Consider the following 21,474-nt stretch of genomic DNA (forward strand, 5'->3'; position numbering starts at 1 on the left):
ACACACACACACACACCTTGCTGAGGAAAGAGAGGTAAGAGCATGGAAGAGAAATAGATAGATGTGAGAAAAAAGATTATGCATTTCTGGGGAGAAGGTGGGAGAAATTCTACAATACTCATGCAATGAAATGTCCACACACGTGGCACAAAGTTGTAATAGAAGTATATGTAATAGAGATAAAGCGATTATGGTACTTTGTGGGTTCATGTCGAACTGAACTGTGTTGCACTTTTCATTCACCAATGAGTCAAGTTTATTTTTATTTTTTTGATATGATGGTAGACCAATACGATCTTGCTATCATGGGATATTTGGGTCTATGTTATTGCCTGTTTTCGTCATTTCGTTTCGTAATGATAACTGAAACATTTTATTTCCATCTTTTACTGGAAGCACTCTCTTCCTGTTTTGTGCCACGAAGCATTATCCCTTTGTGAGAGAGTCTCCTGTAAATGAATGTTGTAATGACTTATTGACATCTAAATGCAGCATGTGATCCTCAATCTTAATGTGTTTTTAACCTCTGTGGAAATAAAGATAACTCTCCTAATAGACAATTTAATCTTTAAAGACAGCAGTTGAAGATGCAAAGCAAAAGGGGTGGGAGTGTTACTTGGAAATGATTTTTATTTATTTCTTTCAAAATGTGGACAGTGTTTCTTACCAAACCTGCAAAGGCTGGAGCATGTGGCAAGGAAGCTATTTGTTTCTCTCATTAGGAGTTCCCGGGCTCTAGTATTGATATGTGTTTAGTGATAAACTCCTCCAATCACTCTCCATCTGTCTTTGTCTCTCTTATGTGCTACAGTGACAGTAAATACAGCATTGCATGTGAGTTTGTGTGTGTTGTTTAGATGGATGCTGGTCTGTTTTTACTGTAGCACTGTGTGGGTCCAAATTCTGAAAAAACATATTACTGACCATGTAGCTTAATCAGAAGGAACAATATTAGTGGCAGAGTGGCAGAGTTTGGCTTTGGACATAAGACTAAGGTCATATTGGAGAATTTGTTATGACGATGTTTTCATCATGCACGTCTACCAAAAGCCAGTGCTTGAAGCTAAACTGATAACTGACTTTATATTGTAAATGACAATATCAATGTCAGTATCATAAAGTAGAATATGGGGTTGGGGTTGCATCTACAAGGTAGGGAACAGCATGTCTTGTTTAAAATATCTATATTGTAAGAGAGCCACAGAAATCTTGTTGTTGAGTCCAGTCTGGTAATATTCATCAAGACCAGAGGGATTTTTAGCATGTTAGTGTTGTCCTAACATTTGATTTTGCATTATGAGAATTACCTTTGATGGAGAGTATGCAGACGGTTGTGTTGGATTATTAATAATGACGCTCATTTATAAGCTCATAGTTTAAAGGTTTCATTCATTTTTTTTTACTTTGTTTGCCTCTTGCCATTAAAAAAAGTAGAAAGTGGCCAAACTGTAAAGTAGGCCAGTACTGATTGTAGTGATTTTGTTAGTCTGAATCTTGATGTCATTGCACTTTTATCTAAAATGCACTTTAAGTCCTGCTCCAATATTTTCTGCAAGGTTAGGAGGTTAACAGCTGATACATACAGGAGCTAAAACATAACTAAAGTTGTTCATTTAAACATAATTTAAAAGCATTGCCTGCACTTTGCATGTCAATAATTTAAGAATTATTTCCTTTTACTAAAAAGGTTTTCAAGTCAAATACAAGACCACTTGATTTATTTCTCTCAAGGTTGCACACTGATCTCTTTTGAAATAAAATGTATTAGCTTAAGAAGAAGAAGAGGTTGAAAGAGGGAAAACATGGAGGACGGAATCAATTTGCTATCTGGGTTACAAGTGCAAGACATCTGTCACACAAACGGATTTGTTTGATTGGTGGGAGCCCATCTATCTAGATGGCTTGTCGGCAGTTTGTAAATTTATATTCCCCCAAGTCCCATCCTTCATCAGCGGTTACGCTGTGGCTGGGCCAAGGCTGTCAACCACCACGGTCATATCTTATTTTAAAACTAGACACAATCAAAACCTCTATAACCAATCTGTTCTACACTCTTTTTCTGTGTGTGATAATGATATCTACTTCTTATGCATACCAACCTTGACGTCTGTCTCAGATTTTTGGCGCAAATATTATTAAAAAACGTACACAAATATTCAAATATTCCCTTTGTCAGAAAGACTTTACTTAAAGATTTGTTCTTAGTGTTTTTTTGTTAGGGTAAAGGTTGAAACATAAAACACTTCTTGTCATCTATGTAGAGCCACAATGAGAAAACGCATATGAATGGAGCAGGGAGCAGGGGTGGGGGGGTGGAGAGTGTTACCAGGAATGTACAGTAGTTATTCACATATTCAAGTCAAGTAATAAATCATAAAAATGTGAGAATTTGCATAAAAGTAAGAAGAATTTCTTAGTGGTTAAAGTTCAGGTGATAATTGTTAAGATGATTGATCATTGTTCATTACACTGTAGCAATTGCAGAGGCACAATGAAACATCTAAAAACTGAAAAATGGAGGACAAAAATAATCCCATGATTGATAAATGTATAAGTTCAATTTCAAAGCAAGGGAAAACACTTCCCTGCGATCTAAACACTACAAATAACGCTGGTCTGTGGAGTGCAGCTGAATGGAATTAGTCTAATTCATTATCCTCTACGTTGCTGCTTTGTTGATTTTTATTCCTCTAGTCGGCTGGTAAAATTAGCCTGAACAGTTTGACAATAATGGGGACAATGCCAAATGAATTTAGAGTAGCTTCTTGATGATTTGTGAAATCCACCCACAACCACGTACATGTTGCTGCACATGAACACCCACCTGCACTCACACGCACTTGCTCTCTCACACTATCTCACTGCATCACAACGCTAATAATCGGATTAAGCCGCTGTGTTTTGGGTGGGTCAACGGCATCTCTATTAGCGCCAATTTAGCGTGACTTATCCGCCTCAGCAACCTCTGCGCTGGCTTTGTAATCTGTGATGGCTGCCCCCCCCCCATCCTGGCCACTTATCATCACACTGGGATTAATAGAAACATCTTTTGTAATTACAGAAATGCTGCAGTGCTGGGCGCTGTCAATTATTTTAATGCGTGCCAAACCATTAATCGGCTAACAGAGCCCTCAATGGTGCCCTACAGTAAAACACAGAAAGCTGCCATTGATTTTCATGAGGCCATATACTCAGCATTTTATCTCCTTTCTCTTCTCTGGGATGACCGGTGAGGTTATTGATCTTCATAAAGGCAGTATTTTGTCGTTGGGCGAGAAGCGGAGGAGACAGTAATGAAAGGTTTTTAACCTGTGTGTTCGGGGGAGCGCTGGACGACTGGCCAAGGTTGCCAGGTGCTACACGCAGCACATTTTCAGCTGCTCGGCCACAGGGATCGATAGGGATACATCTTTGTCTGATTACAGAGATGTGCTGGTGAGGATGGCAGTTTGTGTGAGTGTGTGTGTGTGGGTGTTGCAGCAATAGCTGATCACTGGATCTGACTGATTTAGACGTAAAGGAACAAAAAGCTTAACCTCAGACATGACACAATCGCTCACATAAAGACACCCTAAGTAGTGTTTGCTTACTCTTACTCTTCGAGCCAAAGGTAGAGGCTATATTAAGAACTAAGCACATTTACTTAAGAACTGTGCTTATACGTGCAATTTTGTGGTCCTTTACTTGTTCTGCTACTATATACTTCAATTCCATTACATTTATAAAATCATATAAAACTGTGAACAGTATTAAATATGTCAATCAATTTATTAAGATTATGTATTAAGTGTAAAAAGTGATTTAAATTAGCTCTATCATAACTTTGTGCTTTAAAATGCTCTTCACAAATGTATGCATCAGTAATATAATTTAATCCATAATATAATATAATAATAATAAACCAATAATATGTTTTACAATAGTATAACACTGACAGTGTAATATACACGTGAATACTTTTACTTGCTGCTAATACATCTGTACTTACACTTAAAGAATGACTTTCTACCAGGCTGAAAAAACTGTGTTTTTCTACCCCCTCTACTCTGTTTCACTTCTGACCACACTTAGTATTGCTGATGGTTGTGGTCTACTGAACCCTTAACCACACTGAACAGTAATGACAAAGAGTCCTCCTGTGCATCACTGTAGCGAGGTGAGAAGTTCAGCCACTTAACGTCAACAAAGATTTCCAGGAGCTGTTAAATATAAGTAGTAATTAAAAGAAAAATGTACAGAGTAACTTAAGTAAACGATTTGGGTACCACCATTCTTGGGTGGAGGGTGAAGAGATAATTGTTCCTAAAGTAAAAATAGAATATTGTCTAACTGAAAACTTGATTTCAGTGCAGAGATTTAATTAATCTAAAAGTTCCTTACAACATTTAAAAGGACTGGCATAAAAGGGCACCATCTAATCGCAAAAGTACATTTGAGAATTTTTGTGTTGTTCAGTTACTGTAGATTGAACAACACAGTAGACATAAAGTATAATTAATTAATTAATTAACAGGATCAAGAAAGCATGTTCTTCTCTCTGCTCCAAAATCTACACCTGTGCTTCAAGCAGAGCACTCGACTGTCACTGAATAACAGTTTTAGGTCTCCCTCGATGAATGCACATTTCCAACAAGCCACAGCAACACAGTCAGCCATCCTGCATGCCAAGTGTGTTTTTTACAGAATGTCCACACCCTAAGCAGGCATAACTGTCGCATATGAGTTATTATACATCTGTCTGTGGATACACGGTGCACCAGATGCTGCAGTTAATGGCACACCTAACCTCCCACCATGAAACGGTACACTAAAACCCAAGTGGAATTTTCCACTGCCAGTCTGCCTTCTTTCTCCTACGTCTCCTCCCAGCCACCACTGTCCAGTGCTGGGAGAAGCCTGTAGGGGATGGTCCAGACAGGATATTAATGGGGCCGTCCAACAGTCAGAAGGCCTGACAGAGCCCTGTTTCATTGTCACCTTGCCTTGGAGGACAGGGAAAAACTTGCAAAGCTTATTAGCCGAATAGAGCTGTTTCTCCCTCTAACTTACTCGATCTCTGCCTCACCGCTTCATTAGACTGTCTTACATCAGAAGCCTGCTCCTCTCCCTGTTTCCTCACCACATTGCCACACTCACTTCTGCACACACACACAGGCACATGCACAGGGTGACATCTCCCACCTAATCAAGTAGTGGATTATCTTGTCCTGATAAATTGGAGCTTGTAGCACTTGAAAGGTCCTCTTGGAGGAGTGCCTCCTCCCCCAGACAGCTAGATGGAGCCCCCAGGGAGCAAGGAGAGAACATCGCCTGGTAATGATTTGTGGTAAATCGGACAAATGTTTTTGGAAAGACCTCTTTCAAGCAAGGTGTGTGATGAATTTAAAGCTTGCAAAGAAACTCTGAAACCAAAAGTAAAATTTAGACGAGAGATAAAAAATAGACACTTATTAGCCCTTTATTAATGAAGTTCTGATGGAAATTATTAAATGGTTCAACACATTTAGGTGAAGTCAGGTGTTCTGATGAGTGAATGTGTTAATGAATCAAGGTGGGAAAAAAAAGGAAGAGGTGCAAGAGCAACCCAAGATACCTGAGAGCTCAACCAAAATATAAATCTTCTTTTTTTTCTAATCTGTTGACCAATGAATGTTTTTTTCACACATGATGCACATTATTGCGATTAAACAATCAGCAGAGGTGTTGGCAGACTCGTGAAAGATAAATGTGCAACATAAAGCTATGTACCTTCAAATATTCATGATGACTGCATACTACACCTAGCAGAGCATGCGTGTGCACATGACACACACTGTGATTCAGCTTTAGTTTCATGTGAGGCTTAAGGCTTCACAATTCTCTAAATTGCTCTGCTAATGACATGGTGGTATATGAGAGATACAGCACTAAGACTAACTAATTTTTATCCTTCTCTGTTTGGTTTTCTCTGCTCTCTCTCTATGTAGGAGAACCCCTACATGTGTAATAATGAATGTGATGCCACCACAGAGGAACTTGCCCATCCTCCGGAGCTTATGTTCGACATCGAGGGCCGTAACCCCACAACTTTCTGGCAGTCCACGTCTTGGAAGAAGTACCCAAAGGCCCTCCTGGTCAACATCACGCTATCTTGGAACAAGACCATTGAGCTGACTGACGACATCATCCTCACCTTTGAGTCAGGCCGGCCTGAACAGATGGTCCTAGAAAAGTCTCTGGATTATGGACGAAGCTGGCAGCCCTACCAGTTCTATGCCACTGACTGCCTAGACGCCTTTACCATGGAGCCCAAGACGGTGCAGGATCTCAGTCAGGACACCCTGCTGGACATCATTTGCACTGAGGACTACTCACGAGGTTATGTGTGGAAGTATGATAAAACAGTGCGCTTTGAGATCAAGGACCGGTTTGCGCTGTTTGCTGGGCCCCGACTCCACAACATGGCCTCGCTATATGGCCAACTGGACACTACCAAGAACCTGCGGGACTTCTTTACCATCACAGACCTGAGAATCCGCCTGCTCCGGCCTGCTACTGGAGCTACGACAGTGGACGAGAACAACCTGTCCAGATACTTCTATGCCATCTCTGACATCAAAGTCCAGGGCAGGTAAGACCTGAATTCTTCTGTACACATGCCATGTGGTGGACTCGAAACTGGATTACCCCAAGGCCCCAAAACCTCTAGGGACCCCAGAAGTGTGCATGTCAGTTTGTTTTGGTAATTCAATCAATTCCAAATTTGTAAGGGAATTTGCACCAATAAACTAAAGGTGGGGGTCCAAAAAGAAATGTTTGCCCTGGAGTGCCCTATCAGGTTAATCCAGTTATGGGTGGACTGATAATGTAATGATGATTTTATAGGCTCATACCTCAGTGGTTTTTCTCTGGTTGTATTGCAAAAACAGTGCAACTACCCAATAGTGAAGAAAAATGCGTTTACCGTTTTTACCTTTCTTTCCAATTAGGCAGCGGATCCATAATGATGTTCAGAGTTCGCTGGTTGTCAGCATGTCTTAATTAACCAAGCTGCTTACGGCTTGCTGAAGCACTCTATTTTGGAGGCCAAATTCACTCAGCTGTCTATTAGCCCGTGGAAGACATTAGAGGTAGCATTTCAGCCGTCAGGTCACTGCGCGTTGTAATTAGTGTTTGATTTACAGAATCCACAGAGGGTCATATAACACGAAAACAAGACGGCATAATACTGTTACGGAAAGGCAGACAAAAGCTTCCCTCTGCTTCTTGACGCTACTACAAGAGTCACTGGGGCATAGACTTAAGTGGAGCTGTTTTACACAGTGTGGTTTTTCAATTTAACAGATGTGAATATGGTTGTAGGGGTGAAGGAATGAAGATTTAATTGCTCTTGTTTTGCTTTCCACACATGACAGGCTTGTGCAGAGTGGCGGAACGTCACAACAATCCAAAGATATGGGTACAAGAGTACAGTCAGGCTGCAAGACTGGCTCAGTGGTTGTGGCACAGCATGCCTTGGCCTGAAGATAGACTAGACTAGACTACAAATAGAAACATCAGTAGTGTCCTGCACAGTTGCAACAAACATCAGTTTCTCTGACCAATGTGGTTGTGTGAAAAAATAAATCTCAATGTGAGGATTCACATCAGGTAATAATAATACATTTCAAAAAGACCTCTGTTATTGTCATTCTCACGCTACACTAAATATTGTCAAACGTTTTTTCAACTAACCTTCAAGCTACTTAATGAATCTCTAATATGATTTCTTTAGTATACCATTAAAATGGAGTACAGCCATACTACACATCGTTCTTACTGTAAATGGGCAGGTACCCTTGAGCACAAGGGGCTATGATAATGAATGCCTCTTTCAGAAATTGAATTTTTGACTTTTCTCATGATTGAGAAGGTCATTCAGCAAAAATAACTGGAGGGAATTTACTAACACAAAAGAGTTAGACGGGGCATCCATTCAACACCCACTGAAATGAAGGGGGCTGTCATAAGTGCAGATTATTTATTCTATCTGACTAATCATGACCGAACTCATACATCCCTGTGGGGCTGTAGATATGAGCAATGGCTGTGCGCCACCATCGGGCCGCCGTCGTTTACCAGCCTGCTGCTTTTAGAGTGACGCTCGCCTGAGAAATGTTCCCCACTGTTTACCAAAGGTAACACACAGTTCAGCCATAATGAGATACACTCAACACCGAGAGGCTTCACTCTCCTTCTCCCCCTCCCATGGTGAATCACTGCTCAGCCCCTTTCTCCATGCGTCGTATACGAGACATAAGCTCCTTAACCCCCAGAATACAGTTCTGTGAGACTCGGCGGGAGCGATTTTGCAGGGGCAGTGAGGTTGAGTCTGGCATATTTCACTGTGCTGGACCCAGTTGCCATATGCTTGGATCAGGACTGAGGAGAGAGGGTGTGGATGGAAATACAGTAGGAGAGCTTGCAGATTTTCTGCCCTTGCCACAACAGTGTGAGAAACAAAGAAAGGAACCTAAGCTCTTTGCCAAAGTAGGTCAACCTAGAAAAGATAGAAAAGGAAGGAAAGAAGCACAACTTTGCCAAAGTAGATCTCTTTGCATCTGTAACATGTAGCTAAAGTTGTTACAGGGAAAGCAGAAGTGTCATGCATGACCATTCTATTATGGTTGATTACAAGGAAGGACCGAACCAAAGGCACTGGGGAGAAAAAAATCAATGTTAAGAATTTCAAATCAAACCGAGCATGGAGCTGTGAGATGGATGAGAACAATGCATGCTGCCCGGTGACTTAAATGAATTTGACACCCTGACTGCTTTATTGTATCAGCAGTGCTAAATGGGTATGTGGAAGGAGAAAGTGTAGAGAGTTGGGCGGATTTTTTAATTATCTACTGTATGACTTTGGTATAATTGCTCTGCCTCTCTTTTTTTACATACTTTACAGTAACTACAGCCTACAATTTGGCCAACCGTCTCTTCCTCTTCGCTCAGTCTCCCTCTCCTCTTCCCTCCTGTCTGTGATCAATACAGTGTAATTAAAGCTGGAGAAGATTCAGGCTACTAAAGGATCTCTTTCTGGCTCTCGTTTTCTCTCTTTCGGGCTCTGTCCCCCGCTCTCTCTCTCTCTCTCGCTCTATTTCTCCTGTGCAGAGTAGTCTTGTCTGTGAAGGGGCTCTGGGTCCCTGCCTTGAATTGTATAGGAAGACTCAGCCCCACTTCATTTCTGTACCACCACTCAAGGGATAAACTCTAACTACATACCCATGAAAAACACTACCCACCACAAACCAAAGAATACACCTAATATCAGAAACTGAAGGATTTTTGGCACTACTTTTAAGTCACGCTACCGTCATGGTTTTTAATTGCCAAAATCTACAATGACAATCCTTTTTATAGGCCAAAGGTTTAAATAACCTCCTAATCTGGCAACAGACTTGTGCTATTAGTTCCAAACCTGTTTCCAGCTCTCGGTGTATAAAAGATGATGTAAGCCCCATACCATGAACTAAATTTTCAGCTTGTTTCTAACCTGTTTGCATACAGCAAGACAGAAGATAGGAAAAGGAAAGTTTGTTTTCTCAATTTAGCCTTGAACCTGTGGGAGTTGTGATTCAATTTCCAAAGCATATATATGCTGCAAGACATTATCAGGGAAGGTCAGAAACAACCTCAAGGGTTCACAGTCACTTTGACTGCAGGGTAGACAGGTAATTCACTTGAAGGGTCGAATTGGATATTAGATGCACCAACCTTTTTCTGGTCTAGATTCCCCATCATACTCATGGAAAGAGAGTCTTGTTCAGTGACTGTGAATCCCCACACTGATGAAGAACCACAAAATCTCAGGATATTGCCGTCGACAACTCCCGGTCTGCTAGGGTTGAACTCACATGAAGTACAACTTTGGCAATTCAAAACTTTTGGAAAGATAATTTGGGTGTTAAACAAAGTGAGGAGTGGGCTCAACTACTGTATTATGTCTCTTGAAATCCTTTAGGGTGCGACCAACCCAGAGAAAAAGTCCTATGTCTTCACAGCGAAACACTAACAAACTTTTTTCTTACATTTTTTTTTTTATTAGAAGACTAAATAATAGAAAATCCTAGGTGTATGGAGTTAGTAAGAAGACCTCTGTAGCCAGCTCCTCATCTCTGCTTGAGGCTAGTGGCCCGAGGCTTCATTAGCCACTAGCATTACACACACAAAACTGCAACCAAACTCTTATGCTTTGCAAAGAAGAATCCATGAAATAAAAATATCAATTTGTTCTGCTGCATCAATTTAAACTGTCCATTGTGAGTCTGACAGTGTTACAAGGGTCCAATGCTCTTTTAACTTTTTATCAGCAAAAAATGCAGAAATTTCTGCATCTATATTTAACATTTGCGTGTGCTTGCCAAATGTGAAATCAATCTGATTTGTAAAAGAGATAAATTCTCAAAATGTATTGAATCATATTTGAAAATTGATATATGTATTAAAATCTATCTGTAGCAATCATGTTGCTATGCCCATTGCCACCGCCCACAGAATGTAATATATGTCACCATGCCTTCACGCTTGAGTCATCATTCCCACTCAAAGGATTTTAGCTTTTTGGCACAATACATTTTGTTTAATTGCATTTTGTGCAATAAGAGCCCTGCACCTCTGCGATAAGTAGAATACACCAAATTATGTTATCATTGGGAATGGATTATCATTACGTAAAAGAATAGCTTGAGATTTTGAGAAATACGCTTAATTCACTTACTTGCTGAGCTGAGAAGATTGATACCACTCTCATGCAGCAGCCAGTTAACTTATCTTAGCAGGGGGGTTATGGACTATTTCTTGGCTGAGATCACCGTGCAACATGTTTTTACGCTTTGGTTTTTACGCTTTCTATATTTTAGTATGCAGACATGAAAGTGGTATCAATCCTCTCANNNNTTTCCCAAAATGTCAAACTATTACCGTAAGGATTCCTACTACTACTACTGCTACAAGTACTACTGCTACTAGTACTACTACTACTGTTTTATCATAGTACGTATATGATCATTTTTATATAGTACGCTAAAGCAAAGCTTTTATCTGAGGCATACAAAAAAATATAAAGATTAGACAGTTTACTCCCACACAGTGCATGGGTCAAACTAATGGTACATTCTAATTGCTGTGTTGTTGAGTGCATGTGTGCTTTGGATACAGCTGTTTCAACTACAGATCAGCAATTTGGTGAGTGATGGCTCTATCGGATCTCTCCTAAGGGAGGAACAAACAAGAAGTCAATCAGCTTTTTTTTTTTCTCTTGCTCTCCCTCCACAGTGCTTGGCTTGCTCTTAGGCCTGCCTGTAGTCGACAGATAATCTATTTGTGCTAATTTCATGTTTCTTCCTGCCCACTTCCCTCTTGAATAAGTCATTCCACTTGTCTACCCTCCTTAGTCTCTCTCCGTCTGTCTCTCTTTTTCTCTCCTCTCTTCTCTCTCTCTCTCTCTGTGCCTCCATAAGCATCTATTTACCTTCCGCTGTGCTCTGCATTTCAGCCTTTTTTTTAATCAGCAGTCTGCATTACTCATTGTGTGGGAGAATGCCGCGTTTGTGGGACAGGCCAAACGATTGCTCCAGATAACTTTGACCATCTGTTAACATCAACGCCACATGTTAGTTTTATGGCTGCAATCAAATGACCCACAGCCTTTTGTTAGTTCAGCAGAAATGAGTTAAGTGAGGTATTTCAAATGTCAATGAGGCTATAAGTCAAATTGTCTAATGTATGTGTCTCTGTCATATTTACTGTAGAATGGAAGTGGAGCATCCAGGGGTGACTCATCAAAGAGCAAATGGAAGTAGTGATTTGGTTGCCAGCTCAAAGGCAAAAGCTGTAAAGTGGTTGGTAATCATACACCCCAAATTTATTTTGCTTCCGATTTATCAATCTGTCACCACATTGGCACTATTTCCATACACTGTTCCAGCTCATGCAAAGGTGATATTGCCTTTACCAGACCAGGCCCAGACCATTCTTCGTACAGTTTTGTGCCATAAAGTAATTCCACTTTGTGCAGTAAAGCAATGAAGGAGATTGCCCATTAACCAACTAGTGAGCAGTGTTGGAAGAAGTACTTACCAATAGCAATAGCAATACCACAATGCAAACATTATAAATTACGAGTTAAAGTGCTGTAATCAAAACCCTACTTAAGTAAAAGTACAAAAGTATTATCAGCAACATGTACTATATAAAATATGCCAATTAAAAGTACTGGCCCTAGTATGTATGACAGTATTATTAATCACTTTAATATTAATACTGAGGTGTCAATGCATAAATAGCATTTTACTGTTGTAGCTGGTCGAGGTAGAGCTAGTTTGAACTTCTTTAGATTATGTAAGGTAGTTTAATCCAGTGGTTACCAACCTAGGTGTCACAAGATGTATAAAGAGGGTTGTCAGAATCAGAATCAGAAATACTTTAATGATCCCTGGGGGAAATTTGGGAAAAACAGTTGTTCAAGGTTCTCACACAATGTTAAAGAATATAAATAATACTTATATTACAATCTAACACAATATATATAGAATAGAAATGTTTATATATAAGTATATACAAAGTAAAAAAATAAAATAAAAATTGTATAACAACAATATATGCAATATATGCTAATAAATACAACAGTTATTTTATTTCTAACAGTTATTTAAATAAAGCCAGTTTAGAGCTGAAATCTCAATTGCACTGCAAACAACTTGTAGGCATAACTATTATAGGGGGCCACAATTAGAAAAGAAACAGAAAAGCCACTATTTTATAAAGTTATCATGTTTCTTTAATTTAAAAATCGTATAAATAGTAGTCAGATAAATTGAGGCAAGTAAAAAGCAAAAGATTTCCTTCATAAAAGTAGTGGAGTAGAAGTATAATATAGCTTTAAATGGAAATACTAATATAAAGTAGAAGTACCTCAAAATTTTGTCCTAAAGTACAGTACTTGACTAAATGCACTTAATTACTTTCCACCACTGCTATTTAGCACATACAGTTCTTCTTTTTGTATCATTTTACTTTTTGCTTTTTGCTGTATTGCAGTGATACAGTGCTTTTTGTGAATGGCGTGATTAGATAACAAACACACATTCTAAAATTAAATTGTTCCATGGCCTGAGCCTATCCTCCGACCTACGCTTGCCTTCTCCCCTCCCTGCTCTTGTTTATCCTCCTTCTCACTTCAAAGTGTGCAGGGAAATGTTTCTTTTATTTATCTCCTCCGTGTCTTAAGTCAGTTCGGTTTGAAGCTGTGAGCTGCCTTCCTACACTGGTGGTTCCGCCGGGAGAGGAAGCGTAGGATGGTTTATTAACTGGTGACCTCTGGTTTTCAACTGAAATATCATCACTCTTCCTATTGAAGATTCGTGGTTACCGCTCAAGATTTCGCAACTTAAAAAAAAAAAAATCCTATTCCGCTTTGACTAGATTCAAATAAATCTAGAGTAGAATAAGTGGGTTAAATTAAATTCCTGATGAAGACCATCAGAACCATCACCTGGCAGCTAAAGGACTACTTTTGTTCTGAATAGACATTTGAGACCTTGGTTGACGTCATTGGGGCGTTGTTCTGGTTTTGACCTATTATAAGACTTAATTTATCTCAGTATGACACTTGACCTCACTTTATCTCCTTGCATCTTGTTACTGACAGAACTCAATTAGCCAGTCAGTCGCTGCCTCAGACACTACCAAACAGCCACAGCTGCCTCTCCGTTCCCTTTATCTCTTTCTTCTTCCTTCCATCATCACCTACTGTACATCACCTGTCGCTCCTGACTTCTGTCCAGGCCATTTCTCCACCTCTCTGCCTTTGATCCTCCTCCCTCGGTTTGTCTTTAGCTGACGGCCTCCCTGGTTGAGTCTGCCAGGTTGCGGAGCTCAAAAGAAATTTTTATCAATCTGGGCAGAAACTTTTTACTCACCCTGTTTGTATGCTGTGGAAGTACCTGCTTGATAAGGCTGTGAAAAGGATGCACGAGGAAGGGTGTTAGGACAACAGAGCACCCTAAAGTTTTTGGGCCCAACCTCCAGCTGCAGAGAAGCGAGGGCAAGCTGGCAAAGAGAAAATATGAAATAAATCAGAATATGATTTATTAGTTCCATTTGTCCTTCTAGAATTTTAACCGGTCTCAACACAAAGCCACCTGCAGCCCCCATTGTTGTCCTCATGCAGCTGCTTTGAATTCTCACTTTTTAAATGCTTGTTAATGTAGATAATGAGAGCAATAATGTAGAATGTGTTTCAGTCGATTACTTGTGTCGAGCTTTTACCATTCACAATCATTTACTCAAACATGTACCCATCTAGAGCCAGCTGTAGTGGGTGTGTTTCTGTGTGAGGCGGTATTAATATAGAAGCTGGCCCCCCTATCCAATTAATTGGATATTCCCAGCTGCAAAATCCTCCCCAAGCAATACACATGTGAACCGTGAAGGTAAAAAAGAAAGAATACGAGGAGAGGGCGGATTTGAAAAATGCGATAGGCGGAGGCAGATTGTGAGGTGCGTCGCATTGGCAGCAGTGGAGCACAGTGCACCATATCTAGAGGCCACAGCTGCCTGTGCACCGTCATCTGCATATGGCTGCTGGCAACATTGGACCATCGTTGCCACGTCTGTGTCCTTTATGGTTTTGAACAAAAATAGGGCACATTCCTGGATGATGAGACAAAAATATTCTGCGTGCTGAGTTTTTTGCTGTCAATCAGGCTTTGGTTCAGATGCTTAATTAGCTCTCATTAATGAGATTGACTACATTTTTGCCCTGCCAGCTCTGTGGATGGCGTTGCCGGCCCGTCGGTCCACCGCTGTGGTCACTTTTGATTTGATTGTCATGGAATTTGGTTCAGATGTCTGTAGTGTCTAGACGATGAATCCTAATGACTTTGGTAATCCCGTGAATTTTACTCTATTGAAATTTGTAGTTTTGAGCAAAATTTCTGTTGGATGGATTGCCATGGCAATGGTATAAACTGTTGTGGCCACGGTTAGCATTGCTAAACATCAGCATGTTAGCTAAATGCTCAATGATCCTCACATATCTTCTAGTACAGCTAGACTGTTTTCCCCCAGATCTTGTAATACTACAGTGGCGCCGCCATACTATGGTATTACCACCATACTGAACGATTGAATAAATAGTTGAAGTCATTGCACTGACATCCTTTGGTGGGATTGGCCATCAGACCAAAATATAGCAAAAACTACATTAACGTTATGTTTAAAATAATCTTACAGCTGCAGCATATTATCTGTTGGCCAGTTAGAATTGTTCATAACCTGTAACTCCTACATCAAATGGTCTGTTTGAATTAGAGTGATGTAATATCATACAAAGAGTAGCACATTATTTCCTGAAAAACAAGGAAGAAAAAAGGAAAAACATGGATCCAATGAAAATGAAATTCTTTGTGAAGCAAAACAAGTTGTGCAGTGTTTGTAGTTATGAGAGGAAAATTTGAATTCACTTGTTTGAATTTTGAATGTTTTGTTACAACAAACAAAAAGTTTATTTTCAGTGTTAAAGAGCATCTGTCAGAGTAGCACATTTTATTTATCCTGCGTGTCTTCAGAAGGTGAATATGAGTGTGAGTGCTAAGGTGGACTTTTAAGTCCCAGACTATTTCCATGTATAAACAACCCTTTTCCAAGCACAGATTCTTCTCGCTGCCTTTAAAACCTCCTCTGTCTCTCCCCATGCTGCCTACCACTTTCACATACAAATGGCAGGATGAAAGAAGGATGGATTTTGACTGCTTAGTCTCTGTTTGCTGAATTGCCCCTTTCCAAAGACAATCCAGCTTAAACCTATTGTACTTTCATAAGGCCCATGATATTTATTTTTTTATTATTCATAACACAAACAGCAAGAGTGTTTGCTTTCAGTTGTTTACTGTCTGAATGAAGTTGTTGCAGCTGAAGCAGCATTTATAAAGGAGGTTGCCTCTGTAGGCGTAACTTGTGTGAGGAAAGGTGAAAGTGGCAATCTTTGCTTTTTCAGATAGATTGTGTTTTAAAATCCATAGTGACTTTAGAAGCAGATTGCTGTGGTGAAAGTCTTTCCCAGATTGGTTGGTTTTGAGATACACTTTGCGTCTACAAGTAAAAGATTTTTTTTTTTTTCATTTTAAATAAATAAATAAAATTATTTTTCTAATAATAGCAGTAGTAAGTTGTAACTTCTCAAAGCTCTAAATTAACAGCTATCTTAAAGCTCCAGTGTGTAACATTTAGGAGGATCTATTGACAGAAAGGGTGTATAATCATCTGAAAATAAGAATTGTTGTGTTTTTATTACCTTAGAATGAGCAACTACAAACCCCGCAGCTTGGCTTCTATGCTGCCATGTTGAACCGCCATGTTTCTACAGTAGCACAGAACGGACAAACCAAACATTGGCTAAGGGCATTTGTGTTTTAGCGTGTTTCGTGGCCACCATAGTTTCTTCTTTACGTTTCGAAGTGGATGGTGACATGACGACGTGCATTATTTACATCCATGTTTGCTAGCTTTCAGTGTTTTCCCTCATTGCCTTTGTAAACGCTATGTTAACTGTTATTTAACAGAATAGTGTAAAATTGACTTACTCATAAAAACATCGCTCCATGGCGCAATTAATGTTCAGGAACTCCACAGGGTAAAAAAATTTCAACGTGCAACTAATGCCGGTCTTTCCCAGTGATGACGAACATAAAAAAATATATCCTGGCAACTGTATAAATGGTACAGAACAGCTCAGTTGTGAGATAAAATCAAATACACTGAAAGCCTTATGTACAAATAAAATCAAGTGATAAGCCACCATGTCACCGACATTGAACCCACAGAAGGTGTACAAGCCAATCCCTTACTATTTATCACAGGCCAGAGGAATCGACCGAGGCCAGAGATATGAGGAGCAAAGCTACAAGTGACATGAAGATTTTATCAGCAGAGCAGAGGACAGGAGGCGCGTTGCCTTAACAAATCCCATTCCCGTTCTCAGGGATGAAGCAACATTCATTTCTCACTTCAGAAGCTGAAGTTTACTCTTCAACTTGATACACTGGTTTTCTCATTGACTGCTGCATTGCTGATAATGCACATTTTATATTCTGTGCATTGATTTCCTTCTCTCTCAATGGGTTTACCATTATTAGTAACCAGCACAGGCTCCAACAAATTGGATCTATGTCTTTGGCTGCACAGCTGGGTGAGATATGCCCCGCATGACGAGACAACTCGCGCTTCACTGCTATATATGGGATGTGGTGGCATCATATACAGTGTTTCTGCATCTCAAGCTAGGTTTGTGTGTTGTGTGTTTATGTGATCTCATGTGTGTGCATATCCTCCAGGCAATATCCATCCCATATTTTATTCCATAAATCCAAATCTAGTTCAGCAGGAATTCAATCAGAAATCCTCCTCCACATACACACACACACACACACACACACACACACACACCTACAGATAATGCAGGCAGCATCTTTGATTCCTGTCATGAACCATACATTAATGCCCCCATACAAACCAAATGATTAATCACCAACTGTTTACCATGGAGTTAGATTAAAACCATGACAATCTCAATGAGCCGTTTTCCGATCTGATTTCTCACAAATCCTTTTTTTTCTCCAAGTTAGAGAAGCCAATTTTCCTCTATTGTGCCAGAAAGGGGTCTCGGGCGCAGAAACCAGCCATATTGGAAGCATTTTTCTCTTCTTCACTGTCGACAGAGCACATTCAACATTCATGTGGTGACCCATTTTTAGTAATGGAGAGGCCTTTCTCGGCATGTATTCCCCCCATCTTTGTCGGCTACAGCCGCCCTCATAATGGGCCCTCCTGTCAGGGTTTCATGACTAATCTCCTCATTGACCTCTCCTTCACTTGCAGCCCCCACCACCACACTGAGGATTCGGTAACTGGTAGAGATTGGGGGAGATGTTGGCAACACTTGCATAGTCTGTGCCATCTGGAAAAACGTAAAACACTAAATACAGTTCATTGGAAGAATTTCATTTGAACAAGCATTATGTATAGCATTTTATACCAATATATTCCTTCATATTTAATTACACATAAAATCACACGCCAGAGAGAATTGACAGTCTCTACAGTGCCAATGTTACTGATCCCTGTTGCTTTATGATAGAAGACAACTGTTTCTCTTTGTGTTATCTTAATATGAACATGTTAAAAGTCATTTTTGCATTGTCCATTCCACCATTTGCCAGCAACTCTGAAAACTTTGGCTCCATTTGCACTGAAATTCAACCTCCTCCTGTTTCAGCCCAGTATTGCTAGGAAACCTCTCCATATTGGATGATTTCACACCTCACTACTTAGGTCCAATGCAAACATTCAGTGCCAACACAGGAAGTAGTGTGCCCTTTAGTGAGGGAAACAGTAAGGGTGAGGACACTGGGGAGGTAGATTAATATCTCCCATCACAGATTTACAGTTAACATTTTTTATTAACTGTAGCAATTTTTTATCCCTAACCTTAAAGCCATTATAATCAGTATTTTTTATAGTAACATTGGATCACATAGCCTTCACAGGGGTCACTTGTGATGACAAACCCACACGGAATAATCTCTTGATTTTGCAGTTCCCCCCTGTTTTAATTCACTGTTCACTCTTTCATGTTCAGTGAAAAAGCTTTCAATACCTACTATACGCTACCTGCTCAGCAGAAAACAGCAAACAGACAAAGTGGGTGAACACAGTGGAGCATTTAGCAGCTAAAGAACTAGATATTTACATCAAGAGTTAGATGAGACCAAAAACAGAACTAAATAAAGAGTTGATATTGGATTGCTAAATCTGTAAACTGTTTGCTAACAAGTTCGCTATATCAACTTAAAAGGTGATGATATTTTAATATTATGTGTACAGTTCTTTTAGCTACCACGAAGTGTCCAAAAATCTCTGGTATTGGCAAGTTTAACCAAGTGTGTACCCAACCTTTTATTAACTGTTTATTTACTATAACCATAATCTTTCCGAAACCCTAACCATATAATTTCTACAAATAAAAAAATAAAAACAAAAGGAAGAAAGAAAAACATTAATAATCCTGGCTTTTGCGGGATTGTCCAATATGGACGTTCTTGTCTGGAAATAGGGTTTCTTGTGAAGAAATACAGTAGATTAGGAATATATCAGGCAAAAAAAGATGTTCCTAGAAGAGTTCTTAGCTACAGTATAAACTCATAACTATGTAAAACAGCTGCTAACTGCTTATACAACTCAAAAGTTCAAGTGTAACTACAGGGCTCACCTTGACTTAGGTGAAAGAAAGTGGTAATGAGTTGTTAAGTAGTGCATAATCATAAATACCAAAAAGAATTGGCCATCGTCTCAGCAGTCAGACATCCCACTGAGCTAGCCATATCGGCATGGGTGACATGAGAAGAGAGCCTCGTCAGTGAAGAAAACACCATATGGCAGTATTTCCCACTCATAAGCTGAAGCAGATAGAGAATTTCTAACAGAGGGAGAAGTGTTGACAGCGTCATCATACTGTTTCTATTTGTCTAATTCACATCGTATGCACACAAATACACACATGCAATGACAGAGCTGATGGGGTAACCTCCCCAAGCAAGATATTTGATTCTGATCTGAGGACGACAGGGATTGATGAATAAAAACAGCTTGATAATGGGATCATTGAGTCATGAAAAGCGATTCTGAGCGAGTTATCTTTTGCGGAGAACAATGAATTCAGGGGCTCATTATGTATGGCCATCCGGCAGTGCTTTAGCCTTCAAGCAGAACAGGAGCATACAATAGAGCTGCAACTGACAAAAGAGGAGAAGAATAACAATCAAACAAAGGAAAAGTGCTGTATTGAATTTTCCAGACCTTTGCTCCTTTAGCAAGGTAATGTAACTTACTGGAGCACGATGACTCAATGGTGATTCGTGGTGATGACAGAGATGATAGTGATTATAATGCTAGATGATGGTGATTAGAGGGTCTGGGCAAAGTTCATTAGGTTTGACTTACTAAACTGTCCACAAATTACCTCAAGAGTCGAATGACTCATACGACATATCGAGTCCAGTGTTGCTGTTGTCTTCTGAATCTGGTACATGCATGTGTCATTTTCTGTGAATCCCTGGTGCATATGCATGCCATTTGAATCCAGTGTGGGAATGGCGGACTCTGCCAAGGACATTGCATTACTACTGTAAACAGAGATAAACATATCTCAAACATATTTAATGTCTATGGCAGGAAACATGGCAGCCAAAATAGTATAAAAAATTGGGTTTGATATGATGACAATTTTAAGGACTGCAAGTAGCAACCTTAACGACGTGTATAGTGACTTTTTGTAAAGAAACTGAGCAAAAGAAAAAGCCTTGCTTAAAAGCATATTTTGGAATTTTAATGACACATGCTTCGTGCAAGAAGGAATGCTGGTGAGTGGATAACTTAAATATGGCTGTCAGCACTCCACAAAAAGGTCAGTGATTTAATTAAAAAGGCTCCTTGAACAGAAAAAAAATAATATAGAATTTTCTTGTGATTCCTACATTTTCAAAGATATTTAAGGCTGCAAATGTTCGTGTTCCTGATTTGACAAAAGATCTGCTGTAAAAAGGCAGATCAGACTGCTTTTACTCCTCTTTTGGCTTGTTTTGTGGTGTTGAACAGACTGTTCCTGTAAATTGCACTTCATCTTTTTCTTTGCTGTAGTATTCTTTGTTTCTGTCACTTAACTGGATTGTATTGCAATATAGGTGGTACTGAAGTGTTAATGATGAGAACAGCATCTCTATGCCCAATAAAACAAATATATCCCACAAATTTTACACATGCTTTTCCCAGATGTTAAATACAAATACATTAAATACAATTCCCCTGCTGCAGCGGTTTTTCTGCAGTGATAAATCGATTTTAATGACCATTTGTAAAACTAATCCATCACTTGTATTTAAAAAAAAGCAATTTTATGCAGATAAAAAGTTTGGTTCATTTTAAATATATTATAATATATGCTCATTAGAGGCTTGTCTGAGGACCTCCTTGAAATTAGATTTGAAAAATTTGACCATAAATGTACTGTTGGTCTGTTGGCTTGTGTTGTGGTTTGTGGTGCTGAATGGACAGCTCCCGTTAAGTGCACTTAATGTGTCTCTTTTACTTTGCAGGAATATTCTCTGTTTCTGTCAATTTAACAGACTGCATTATAATATAGGAATGCCCTCCAGTACTTTTTACTGGACTTTTCAACATGCTGTTTATAGAGGCGCTGATTTTCTTTCATTTGCCTACACAAACATTTGGGGTGGCCTCATATTATGTATAGACACATTCTTTCTGACTAATAAGAAGCAAAGAATTTGCCACAAATAAACAAACCCACTTATTCTTACTCTCTAAATCTTAATCTGTCTTCTCTCTCTCTCTCTCTCTCTCTCTCACTCTCACTCTCACTCTCACTCTCACTCTCACTCG

At 39.5% G+C, this 21,474-nt stretch overlaps 1 protein-coding gene across 1 annotated transcript in view; it reads left to right on the top strand.

Moving 5' to 3' along the window:
* ntng1a (netrin g1a) overlaps positions 1–21,474 on the top strand; it is a 116,015-nt gene that overhangs the window by 55,994 nt on the left and 38,547 nt on the right. The window contains exon 3 of the mRNA XM_035655448.1: positions 5,967–6,610. Within this exon, the coding sequence (XP_035511341.1) occupies positions 5,967–6,610 (644 nt within the window). The remainder of the gene's footprint in view (positions 1–5,966; positions 6,611–21,474) is intronic.

Source organism: Morone saxatilis, unplaced genomic scaffold (genome assembly GCF_004916995.1).
Source record: "Morone saxatilis isolate NCDOM2014 unplaced genomic scaffold, NCSU_SB_2.0 Contig0, whole genome shotgun sequence".
NCBI lineage: Eukaryota > Metazoa > Chordata > Actinopteri > Moronidae > Morone > Morone saxatilis.